Source organism: Ctenopharyngodon idella, chromosome 17, assembly GCF_019924925.1.
Source record: "Ctenopharyngodon idella isolate HZGC_01 chromosome 17, HZGC01, whole genome shotgun sequence".
Lineage (NCBI taxonomy): Eukaryota > Metazoa > Chordata > Actinopteri > Cypriniformes > Xenocyprididae > Ctenopharyngodon > Ctenopharyngodon idella.
The window spans coordinates 6,104,429-6,117,380 of NC_067236.1; the positions used below are offsets into that span (position 1 = coordinate 6,104,429).

Below are 12,952 nucleotides of genomic sequence, written 5' to 3' on the forward strand. Positions count from 1 at the left end.
TTTCGCTTTTAGCAGAAATGATTCTTAGTAATTTAAATGTGTCTCTTATGAGTCTGTGTGTTATGATTTAAGAATGTGTTTTGCCTATATGTCAGTGTAATGCAAACAGTATTTCTCTCTCTTACTTTGTCCCCTTCTATTTATCTATTTCAAGTCATCACAGTCAGTAGGAGGCAAAGAGTTCATTGTTCCCTTCTTTTTAGTCAAAGCAACAGAATCTTATCTGCTTCTGCAGTCATTGTGTGAGGGGATAAGAGCAAGAGGAGAAGAAAAAAGATGTGAGAGAGCAAGACAGCAGGGAAGAGCAAGAGAGGGTACAGAACAAAATATCTTTATTAAAGTAAATGCCATCATTCAATAAAATGGTAGGTGTGCAAAATATGCATCTTTATTCTCTCTCTCTCTCTCTCTTACATTTCTATCTCAGATTTTTCCATTGCTTTGTTATAGCATTACAAAGAGTTGGATGGAGACAGTAGCTTCCAAAAAAGTAAGAAAACGATCAAGTTTAATGTAATGTTTCATTTGTGTCAGTAGAGATGTTGATGCCGTTCCTGGTATTTCACTCCTTTTTATAGTCAATCAATCAATCAATCAATCAATCAATCAATAAATAAATAAATAAATAAATAAATAAATAAATAAATAAATAAAATTTAATATTAATACATTAATAAACATAATTGTATTAAATATTTTGCCCTGTGTTTTTCATTTTCTTTCTTTCTTTTGGTCCGCATATGAGTTTGTCAATATAAATAACAGTACTTGTATCATTGTGTCAAGACTAAAATATGTCCAAGAAGAGCTTTAATAAGTTACAGTATGTGAGGGTGATCCAAAGATTGCTTGCCACTTTTCCAGTATTCCTCCTCATGACATGTTAGGCTTTGACAAGCAAACGAATAGTCCTTGACAATCCAGCTGTCAGAGTGATTCAATAGACACGGCAACCTCAAGCTTCATGCATTGGTTGGTGAGACTCATCTCTGATGTTGTTATAATGTATCTGTGCAATGCTTTGAAGATCTAGTTGGTCTTGAAAATGTTATTTGCATGTTAACAACTCCGGCTCTTTGAGTTGTACATTAAACTCCTTTGAAATGACAAGTGATCACAGGTTATTTTTTGTTATCTCACCGTTTTCATGTTTGTTGTTGTTGTTGTTGTTGTTTCTATAAATAGTGCTGTCTAATGGCAAGTGAAATCATGAGGATTTGAAGGACAGCCAGAGGTATAAAAAGAAAATCTCCCTAAAACACTTTTTTATGCACTCTAAAATGCATGTAAATATTTCCACTGTGTATGTTTGCACGCACATAAAGAAAATGGAAAGAAAATGACATATTGTTCTGTATGTCTATGGATGCTCACACATACTTTTAGCATCCATGTAAACAATACATTGATGGACAACTATGTACACATCTGAATAAAGTCATCAAAATGCATGAGGGAGCAGAGATGTCAGAAGATCCTTCATTGAGAAGCTGTATATTCAGTTCAAAGGGCACTGCAGTGATGTTCTGTTGCTATGGTAACACACTAATGGAGAGTGTTTACATTATTCAAAGCTATAACACACAGATGTGTATCTCATTAAGAAATATACATGTATCACCATTCACCCATCAAGTGGTATCACCCACACAAGTACTCACCCACACAACTAGGAGTGGAGCAAGGTCCTTTTAGTATAAATATACTATCCTGTTTAATATGTACAGTGTTAGAAGAAAGGTTTCCAGCATCATAAACAGTATTAGAATTCAGCATGGGCTAAAAAACTGAGATGACAGCCTTCAGTAAAGTAGACTGGGGCTAGTTGTCACAAAGTTGTCTCATCTATGTCAGTAACTATAAGTTACTATAAAACTATAGTCAAATTACATAAATGATTATTTTTCATGTTGGTTTAAAATACCTATCCAATATTGAATATACTGAAATTATTCAATTCATTAAATTCTAAACATTTTTTGTAATAGTTCTTGCAAGCAGGTGAACATAAATTTACAGTAAAATACATTCAGGAGTCAACAATATAATGTAGGCTAGGTTTCAACCAAAATTTTGAACTTTGTTTTCATGCAGGACAAAGGTATGTTATTTTATATAATTTAAAACATTAAATGCATAACTGTTATTTTACCTTTTACATTTTAACTAGTAGGCCTATGTGCATCATAGTTGTTTTGCGGTTTGCTATTGTGACAGTTTCATATACTAGTGTCATTCTATCGGGGCATGTTGTCACAATGGTCAATGTGTGTGCAAAGAACTGTGTAATTTTTTTCTGAGCAGATTTTGATAGATTTTTGTAGGTAGCACTTTAAGGTAGTCTATGTGTCTATTTTGAGATGTTCTTTAGTTTTTTAAATTTAGTAATACCCGGTCTAAACTAGCCCCGGTCTGATATTTATTTTCAACCTCACCTGAGGAAAAGAATCAGTGCCAAAAGCCTTCACAACATTTGTATTTAACTAAATTTAATATTTATTTATATATATTTTTTTTTCAATTAAATCTGTCTTTGGTCCAATGACTTTCAGGGATTATCTTAATAATGTTACGAATGTTGAGAAACTGTTCTAAACTATTCGCTTCCTCCGCTGGTATCAATCTACAGCACCGCGTAAACAAGCGCGTGAGTCCCCCGCCCCTTCTCTGCGCGAGCGCTTCTCTCTCTGCGCGTGCTGCTGCCAGTTCCGTGTCGGCCGCGAGTTTACCAGCCACGCACTGCCTGCACGCGCTCAATCCACCGCCGGGCTGCAACGATGTGACTCTCTCTGGCTTTCAGAACCCCCTTTTTCAGTCTCTATTAACGGCCCAGCACAGAGCGAGGCGAGGGGATTCGTAACGGTAAGTGTATTTCGGATGGCCACGAAACGTGGGAATCTGCGCTACGTTATCGGTTTGGGGGCACCGAATGTGTGTAAAGTTTGGGGAGGGGAGAAATTGTGTCATGTGGTACGACAGAGGCTGTGTGCCCGTCAGTCCGCTCTAGTGGAGCAGATAGATACATAATTATAGAATGTGAAAACGACGTCGCGAGACGAGCTCAACTTGCCATGTGTTATAATTTTCAGGGGGATGACGTCACGCAGTCCTTGACGCCCGTGCGCGCGGATTGAGCTGATGAGATAACGGGACTGTGACACTGCGCGTTTCGGATGCACACTAAAAGCTTGATAGGAACAGGTTATTGGTTTATAATGCGTTTCAAAGGGAAGATCACAGTACATTCGTGTTAGTTATTAATCGCACAGCAGCCTGTGAGTTGCTGTTTTCCTCTTATACAAATGTATTATATAAAAGATAGAGAGCATCGCAAGGAGTACGTCATCGTGAGAAATGATTGACCGATGGCGTTGTGTTTCTGAAACACAGGAACAGTGAATGTGTTAAAAAAAAGTTTAACCCTCAGAGACCCAAGTATTTGCAAATGTATGTTCTCTTTTCCTGGTTGAAAGTGCTTTAGAAAGCTACTAGTTATAAAGCATAATAAAAGCATATTTTGTTTCGGGATGATTTTTGACATTGCAAAAATGCTGGACTTCTGTGTTCACAACTGTTTACTATCATAGGCAGGCTCCCTATACTATTTAGTACCATGCTACTGGGGCATGTTGTCACAAAGGGGTCAATATGTGCACTGACATACTTTCATGTCATATTTAGAGGCCTGTACTGATCATTTGGAGTAGTTTATCTTTGATTTACTGATTTTCAGTCTATTTTTCATTTTAACAGAATTCAGAGCAGTTCAAATGCTTACTTGAAAAATTAGTATTTGTTCCAAAAATGTAGGCAGAGAGCTAACTGTCTGCCTCAGGAAAGCTGTATAATATTTTTTTCCCCACCAGAACATTTGCTGTGATAGTTCAGAATGTATATCCAAACTAAAATAAATAGGTGTGTTATTAAATTGCTCTAATGAAGTGTTGCAATTTAGCTACATGCATTGATGCAACACTTCTAATAATCTCTATGATGCTAACCTACAACATTTAGTACCGAGTCTGACCCACTAAATATATCATTTGCTATTCTACGTTCTGGGAGACTGCGGAGTACTGAAATTAGTTTTAAATAGTCAAGACGTTGTTGTGTGTGCATTTGATGCAAAAGAAAGAGGGCCTCAATATCCTGCTATATCTGGTGGTTATATTGTGGCCACATGACCTTAACATCAAGCCAATGAAAACTTAAAAGAACTCTTGAAATGGCACACCCTTCGCTTTTCCCGTCTCTCCTGACAGGGACTTTCCTAAAAGTTTTCAGACTGAAAAGAGTCCTGAACTGTACACTGACTAACAAGGCTCAGCTCAAGTTTGGATTGAGTTGGATTGGTTTCAAAACAGAATGTGTGGTGTAATCAGGTTTAATAGTCATGTGGAGTCATAATATGTAACTGAAAATTCACACTAAAAGTTGATAATAGGTATTATTACAATAAACCTTTATATATGTGTTTTTTTTATACTAGGGTCACTCTCTCAACAATAATGTCTTCAGATCAGAGTTACAACTGCCTCAAAACAGAGGCAATGATGAAATCAACGTGGCAACCCTGTGTAGGAGCACAGGCAGCACTGTGACTCTAGCTTGTGATCTCCTTACCTCTGTGACCTTTGAGTCGAGATGGCGACCCACCGAAAGCACCTGGTCCGAGATTTCAACCGGCACATCACCTGCTCAATTTGCCATGGATACCTGATCAAGCCCACCGCTGTCACGGAATGCCTGCACACCTGTAAGTCATTCATGTGTCACTCATACGCATTATGTTCTCTATATGACCATCTCTCTTTTCTAAAAATAAAAACAAACTAAATATTTTGGTCGTCCTTATCCCCAAATTGTTGTTTCTTTCTTTGGTGTTGTAATATTCATTATCAGAAACAAGACATGTAAGAACAAACTGGCCTTTGTTTTGTTTCTTCATGTGATGAGTTTATTTATTAGCAAGATTTGTGTAAAAATGTGTATGGTTCAGCTATAGCACCAAAAATAGATGCTATTATTATCATTAATATGTAATGACCTGCCCTTACTTGCTCACTTGGCCTGTCATCAAAACCTATTTGTTTTACACTCTGACGAACATTCAAATTTCCATCTTTGTCTGACCCACCTGAATGATTTTTTGGCAGAGCTGCTGTCTGGGTGTCTGAATAGGAATCGATAGTCTTAAAAAACTGTATTGTACAATACCGTTCAAAAGTTTGGGATGAAGGAAGTCTCTTATGCTCACCAAAGCTGTATTTATTTGAATACAAATATGGTACAAAACAGTAATATTATTAGATGCAATTTAAAATGAATGTTTTGTATTTGAATATATTTTAAGATTTATTCTCGAGATGAATTTCAAAGCTGAATTTTCAGCAGCCATTATTTCACTCTTCGGTGTCACTTGATCCTTCAGAAATCATTCTAATATGCTGATTTGGTGCTCAAGAAACATGTTTTATTATTATGAATTTTGAAAATACTTTTGACTTGTTAATGTTTAATATTTTTGTGGAAACTGGTACTTTTTTTGAAGTGTAGAAAGTTAAAAAGAACAACATTTATTTGAAATAGAAATCTTTTTTAATATTGTAAAAGTCTTTACTGTCACTTTTGATCAATTTATTGCATATTTGCTGAATAAAAATATTAATTTCTTAAAAAAAAATCATACTGACCCCCAACTTTTCAACGGTGTTGAACAGTTTTTTTGAATGCAGTGACATTTTGAATCTTTTTTTTTTTCTTTTGAAATGTATAACATAATAATTATACAAAATATACTATGTTTATTATGATGCTGTTTTTTCTAGTTTTATTGGTGGCATTTAATGTAATCTAATCTGTTCAAATTCTGTTTAATGCTGTCACTTTTATTAAGACACTCATTGTTTTTATCAGATAAATTTAGTTCTAAATGGGGTAAAAGATATTGCTTTTTAACAATAATAATTTTAACACAAGTGAGCTTCAATTTTTCAAGCTTCAAAACTTTTTGATGGTTTTAGAGTACGTCGCCTTGATCCTCTCATTCTTGTGTCCCTCTTCTGTTCTTCCTTTTCTTCTTATTCCACTCTCCTCCAGTTTGTAAGAGTTGTATCGTTCAGCACTTTGAGGAGAGTAATGAGTGTCCAGAATGTGGGATACAGGTCCATGAAACCAACCCTTTAGAGATGCTGAGGTAACCAAACTCATCCGCACTCATTTCTCACATGCACAGATTAAGTACACACACAAGTCCTCTGTGTTTTATATGGTATCTTGGCTTCACTTTTTTGCAGGCTAGATAAGACCCTGGAGGAGATCATCTTCAAGCTGGTGCCTGGACTTAGAGAGAGTAAGATATATAGAGAGATACTTTATCCTCTATAATGCACTTCAGAGATGCACACTCTGTAGGTTATGTAGTTGTGCTTTGGTTTGTAAGAGATTCTATATCTGTAAATTGCTTCTTAATGTACTTTCTTTAAATGATTGTGTTTATTTACTAGAGGAGGAACAACAGGAAAGTGAGTTTTGGAGAAAAAATAAAATCAAAGCAAATGGAGAAGGTAAAAATGAACTATTCCATACTCAACCCCTCATACACACAGTTACATGTACTACATACAGTGAATATATAAATATACTTTAAGGTTAAAGATCAGATTTCCTTTGTCTTCTAGATGGCCCTAGGGCTAAGAAAGCTCGCCTGAGTGATGATGAGGATGATGATGGGAAAGGTGGAGACTACCACAGGAGTGATCCTCAGATCGCTGTTTGTCTGGACTGTCTACGTAACAATGGCCAATCAGGAGAAAGCATAGTTAAGGTGCACAGAGTCAGTATAGTTTAATATATTGTGTGTATATGTTGCGATGTATGTTTGTGTATGTGTGTGAGCATGTTTATAATTTGCACCCCTGGTCTTTCTGAAATAGGGTTTAATGAAGAAATTCATCCGTTGCTCCACCCGTGTTACAGTGGGAACCATTAAGAAGTTCCTCTGTGTAAAACTGAAGCTGCCAAGCTCTTATGAGGTAAAATACTGTTTTATTACAGTCTCACTGAGCTGTCAACACAGGCAAACTGCATTTGTGTGTGTGTACTGAGAATTAATAGGTTTCTTTCACAGTTCAATACAAATATTAATAAATAAGTTCTTGATGGGTTTACCCATCAGTTGTGAAACTTAATATTCAATGAAATTGTTTCTGAGGTTGTTTCCTAGCCTCTCCTGTTCTTTACAATGTTTCACTAAGTGTAGATGTAACACATGCCATACTCTTATTGTGCCTATTATTTGATGTCATAAAGCTCATTAAAACATGTTTCTTACAGCTTGACGTTTTGTGTAACGGGGAGATCATGGGCAAAGACCACACCCTGGAATTCATCTACCGCACTCGCTGGAGACTTCAGGGTGACAGCGTAAGTGTGTATGTGTGTGGGTCAAATTTTACCAACGTTGTTTGGACCGAATGTCCCCCAAGGATAGTAAAACCTGAATTACTTATTTATATGGACCAGCCTACCATCCCCAGGAGGAAAATGGCTTTATAAACATGCTTAATATTGTCTTCAGGGTTCAGGGATGAAAAATATCATTACCTCAGTATAAAAACAACATAAGTCATTGGAAATTCGCCACCATTATTGAAAAACAAATGTATGTGTGTATATGTGTTTATGTGTGTGTTTGCAACATTACCTTTTAATTTATTTTTACGACTGTCAAAGTTCATGTGGGCTTAAGATACAGATTTTTACATTTACAGTCTGATAATTTTAATCTTTTTAATCATTTTAAAGTCAGTATAAAACTTGAAATGGAAATTCTATCCTCTAAATGCGTGTTATCGAGCTTATCGTAAATGATTCATCCATGCATGCTTAATTTTTTTTGTAATTTTTAATCTTCTCATTTAGTCCTGCCTCCATCATTTAGGTCTGTCATTTAGATCTGCCTCCATCCAATCAACAACGGATGGATAGAACCAAGACCCACCCTATATTTTTTACTTTTTCGATTACCTGTTTCACTTGGATATACGTCACAATATGGAATAAAAAAAAAATCTGTCACTACTTTTGTTTCATTGTGACTTTAACAATATCCTTTATTATAATCACAATAAAGAAGCTCATTATTTAATTTTGCGAACATGTCTTTATAGTATCACACTTAAAAAAATTTCTCGCAAAGTATAAATAGGTGTTTATAAATGAAAATATATAGCTGCTTTTATATTTTAGGATGGGGGATCATCATATTATCTTTGGCATAAAGACATTTGAAAACCCTTTGACTGGAGACTAGAAACTTTGACAGGTAAATTATTGAAAAGTTAGTTTGACCCTGAAAATGTTGGTGTGTGCTCATGAGAAGTGTGAACAGCTGTCTCTGAGTTGGTGGTGATTGTGGGGGGCAGGAGCAAAAAGAAAGAAAAAAAAACCTGCTCACAGCTACTGACAGATCTATGAGTCATATTTCTCCAGTTACACACACACACACAAAGACTAGAGGTTGGTACGAAATCAGAGGACACATTAATGCCCCTAGGTTTGTGTATGTCCTTGCCTTTTACACCACAAGGAAATAGGAGAGAACTATGACGATATAATGGATATGATTTGGTGCTTGCATCAGAAAATGTGAAGTCATTCTTTACTTTCGTTTTCACCCCAGGCTTATCCCATGGTTCTTGAATACCGTCCAAGGATTGACTTTGGTTAAACAGCACTTGCAACTTTGTGGAAATCTCATGCAGACTGATGTCAAGAGATGAACAAAAAGCAGAATAACTGAATGATTGTGCCTCCGTTGAAAGACAACAACACAAAGCTCCATGACTGACAGGACTGCTCGCCTTCCTGTGCACTGCTTCAGCCTCTACTCCTTCATGTTCCTGTTTGACAGTTGTGGCTCCGCCCACTGGCACTGTATCAAGTTTGATGATTATATTCCTCCAAAGCTTTCTCTGCATGTTGTCTCTATGGTGACGCCTTAGCGTAGAGCAGCCCATGGGATTATCTGATCGCAATCTAGTCCAGACAGTAAGCTAAAACTCGTCTCGGCCAGGTGACAGGAGAGCGGAAATGGAGACATTTTTAAAGTCTCGCTACAAGGTAGATTTTAGATTGTTTTATTAGGTGTTTCTATCCAAGAGTTTGCACTAGAGGCAAATCCAAATGTCTCACTGTAGTGTCCCTGTTCTTTCTTACCTTTTACACTCTCTCTCTTTACTTTTAGTTACTTTTCTTTCCTGCTCTCACCGCCCACATTGTCCCTCATAAATTCAGTGACTCTTTTTCATGTCATCTCTCTCTCTCTTTCTTTCGCTCACACACACTCACTCTCTCTTTCTCAGCCTCTTTCCATCTTCCCTCACACTTTCATTTTTCTCCAATGGTGTTTTTGGCTCTAGTCTGAGGTATTGATGGATCTCATTCAGTTGGAATTGAATGAGAGCGCTGTAGATGTCCCAAAATAACAGCAGTGAAAGGCACTCTGGGTAAGCATTTTTCCTTCACACTGTGCTAAGGCCAAGTCTTACATTTACCCAAACCAGATCTTTTTCTTAAAAGAAATGATATAATGTTAATTGATGCCAGATATGCTTAATGCATTAATTCATTGAAAATTCTCATCTGAATGGGGAATGAATGAAGGGTGCCAGCTGCATCTCTCTAAGTGCAGCTTTGGCTCACAGTTGTAAACATGCTGTTGTTTCCTGTTTAATCAGAAATATATTTAAATGAGATATTCCAATCAAATCCACCTCAACAGATGTCTGAATTTTAAAACACAATGTCAATAATGCACTTTTTACAGTGTATTTTGAGTGTAATGCAGCAAAATAAGGCCATACTGATGCAACAATGTTTGGTGGATCAACATGAAGTGCAAAATGTGTTTTATTTTATGTACTTTGTAAACATTTGTGAAGTCTGGGGGGAAGAGACATGCAATAATGCATTTGGGTTAATTCCAAAAAGTGAAAGAGAAGTCAAAATCTGATATTTCTCAATGTGCTCCTCTACTACGCAGCATATATCAAGTCATGGACATGATTCTGAGGAGAGTTTGAAATTCAGTCATAATGTTTTAAATATTAAGATTGTTTTTTTTGGAGCATTAGTTCAGATAAGGTGATAGGTTAACTTTCTAAGTTTGTTTACATGACAGTGTAAATGTTAATGCATGTGTAGTGGCCTATGATAGGAATCATTTAAAATCACATTTACAAGTAAGTGAATGCCAAACTGAAAAAGTTGCCAAACCAATTTCATGCACATTCCCAGAATGCTTTTTGACAGTTAAGAGTTCAAAACATGGAACTTTGCCAATCCAGATTTTATTCCTCAAAAATATTATGTGAAGGTACTCAATGTAGAAAAGGATTACATGAATCATTACGTGAACCTTTGATTTGGATCATCTCAGGGGGTGAAAACTGGTGAAATGAGGGTTTGTTCTGTGTCCTCCACTTCAGTGTTGGACTCAAGGAATCTTAACAATGGGTGTTAGAAATTAGTCACTTCAGTGCTGTAAGTCATTACAGTTAAACAAATGAAATAGAATATAGAATAAGAATGAATTGCTCAGCAACACTGTTTTAAGTGGATTGTACCTATGTGTACCAATAGTAAAATTATATTTGTCCAAATGTTTCTTATGACAAGCTAAAACTTCATGTTATACCAACATGATCTATTGTACTGAGTCTTAAAAATCGTTTGCACTGTCTGTCAGTTCAGTGGAATTCTTGACGTTGTTGTTTAGGACAAAGGCCACTGGCTGCTCTCCAAAATCCAATTTCCTCCCCACTAAGAAAACATGCAAATCAAATATGAAGTGTCTTTGAGCTCTGATTATAAATACAATGTATTTTTGTATGTTGAAGCACTTATGTATATTTGAACCTATTATCAAAAGATTTTGTCAATGCTTGTCTTTTTCCTAATAGATGATGCTGCTTGGGGTAATTTATTCTTTTTTTTTATACGTCCCACCGCCTGCTATGTGTGTTCCCTTTGTAAATGTTCGCACTGTACATGAAAACCTACCTAATGCTGTTCATTACATATTGTTATTTAATTAATGAACATTAAAATATGACAAAAAATAGTGGATTTTCTTAGACTATATTCCAGAAACATTTGATTTTTTCTGTAAACATTCTGAAAGCTGCCTATTATACTTGCATGACAGTATAACTAGCCATTAGATCTAGGCTTTACATTACATACTCATATTAAAATGGCCTTATGGACTGAGGGCAGCAGACCTTAAAACAGAGAAGCTAAAACCTTTGAAATTGTTAAAAGCCATTCTTCAAAACTGCCATTTCAAGTATGTGATGATGATATTAGTGTGTGAGAGTTTAAATCTGCCATTGAAAAACAAAGACAGGAATGTGCCTTCTTTTAGACTGTTTCTATGCACTGTTCCCTGCTTCTCTCTCTCTTTCTCACTTACTTTTTTTCTCCCTCACTCATGCACAAGGAAGTGGAATGTGACATGCATTCCTCTTTTAGTCTGTGCATCACTTGTTCAGCTGCCCTGCCGTTCATCTTACAAAAGAGAAGGTCAAAAATACTTCATAGGGCAAAGGCAACACACACTTGATCACAAATATGTCCATGCCCAGCAGCATTTATTTTGTTGTAGTTATGAACTTAAGTAGTTCAAATGTTTGCTGTAGGATTATGGAAGAACTATGTCAGCAATAAGTTTGTTTGGATGTTTACAGTACTTTGCAAGTGTTTGCAGATTTTGTAAACTGTGAAACGAATCAGTTACCCAGAATACTTTAAATGTAAAATATACATAAAGAAACGTTAATGTAAACACAGACAAAAATATAAACGTGTTCAAAACGCACGTTTATCCCACACATGTAAATAAACAAAGAAAGCCTGCCACTGTCTCTCTTTTTCGTCTTCTCATTCATAATGGCATGTCACAACACCTCTATTTTCGGTCAGAATGAGTTGGAGAATTCACAGCTCATTTGTTAAACAGAGAGTGAGACTCAATCCCTCCGCCCCCTGCCAACACTCTAGCCTTAAACCATTACAGAAAAGCAGGAATCACATTTCATCCACAAGCAAACATATCTAGTGTTTAAAGCTTTTGCATGCGATTTCTGTGTCATTAAAAATGTGAATTTAATGATTGTTTCCAAACAGGTCAACACTCCCCCATATTTGCCTTGTTGTTCCGCCCCTAAGCTCACACCATTGGCTGATGTCGACAGAAGGCTGCCTTCAAGGTTTCTGATTGGCAAACATTTGAGGGTCATTTGTCTGGCTATTTGGTGTTTTTCAGTGGAGCCATGTGGGTGGGGCTATCTCTTTATCTGACCAATAGAAGGCATGTGGGTTGTTCTGGAAAACTCATCATTATTTTTGCAATTCCATTTGGAAAAGCTAATGGTACAAACATTATGAACTTTAAAATACAATTTTAAAAATGTATTAAAAAATTATTAAATAAGCATTTATATAAGGCCATCTAAAATGAAATGTTTAGAAACCAGATAAGGATAGTGTTTTATCTGTTATCCTCACCATTTCTTGCTGCTTTGTTGCATCATTCTGTTGCTGTGTGTAGTATTAGCCTGTTAGTGTCCATGACTAATTGCATTATTCATGAGAGTCACAGTCATAGTCCCTCCTGAATGCTGTCCAATGAGTTCCTAACACAAGTGTTCTCTTATAGACCTGTCGCTGGCCAGATATTGGAGCTGATCACTGAGTGTATTCTAGTAGCACTGTGTTCATTTGGATTATGTTAACATGGATGATCTAATTGTAACTTCTCTTATCCAAGAAGTTACTGTCAGTCATCTTCTTTCTCTACTTCTCTCACCTTTTCTTCCCATGAAGTCATATGGTTAATGACAGTGGTCTTATGACCTTCCATATATAGACCTCAAGAACAGGCCACATG

The 12,952-nt window shown here is 36.3% G+C and overlaps 1 protein-coding gene across 4 annotated transcripts; it reads left to right on the plus strand.

The window, feature by feature from the left end:
• The first annotated feature begins 2,669 nt into the window (after positions 1 to 2,669).
• Positions 2,670 to 11,919, plus strand: pcgf5a (polycomb group ring finger 5a). 4 transcript variants are annotated; one of them, XM_051868458.1, is made up of 9 exons: positions 2,670 to 2,862; positions 4,490 to 4,756; positions 6,100 to 6,196; positions 6,297 to 6,352; positions 6,507 to 6,566; positions 6,681 to 6,835; positions 6,936 to 7,034; positions 7,336 to 7,425; positions 7,943 to 8,647. In XM_051868458.1, the coding sequence occupies exons 2-9, from the start codon at positions 4,645 to 4,647 to the stop codon at positions 8,147 to 8,149; spliced, it is 876 nt and encodes a 291-aa protein (XP_051724418.1). In that variant the 5' UTR covers positions 2,670 to 2,862; positions 4,490 to 4,644; the 3' UTR covers positions 8,150 to 8,647. The 4 variants fall into 4 exon arrangements, with proteins under 4 accessions (XP_051724418.1, XP_051724420.1, XP_051724421.1 ...); XM_051868460.1 differs by having other exon boundaries at positions 2,673 to 2,862; positions 6,681 to 6,826; positions 7,943 to 8,630; XM_051868461.1 differs by lacking the exon at positions 7,943 to 8,647 and adding an exon at positions 8,684 to 11,919 and having other exon boundaries at positions 2,677 to 2,862.
• Positions 11,920 to 12,952: the final 1,033 nt, after the last annotated feature.

Coding starts and splice junctions, on each gene's coding strand:
- pcgf5a (XM_051868458.1), top strand. CDS start 4,645: ATGGCGACCCACCGAAAGCACCTGGTCCGAGATTTCAACCGGCACATC. Junction 4,757..6,099: donor CACGGAATGCCTGCACACCT/GTAAGTCATTCA, acceptor ACTCTCCTCCAG/TTTGTAAGAGTTGTATCGTT. Junction 7,426..7,942: donor GGAGACTTCAGGGTGACAGC/GTAAGTGTGTAT, acceptor TCCATCATTTAG/GTCTGTCATTTAGATCTGCC.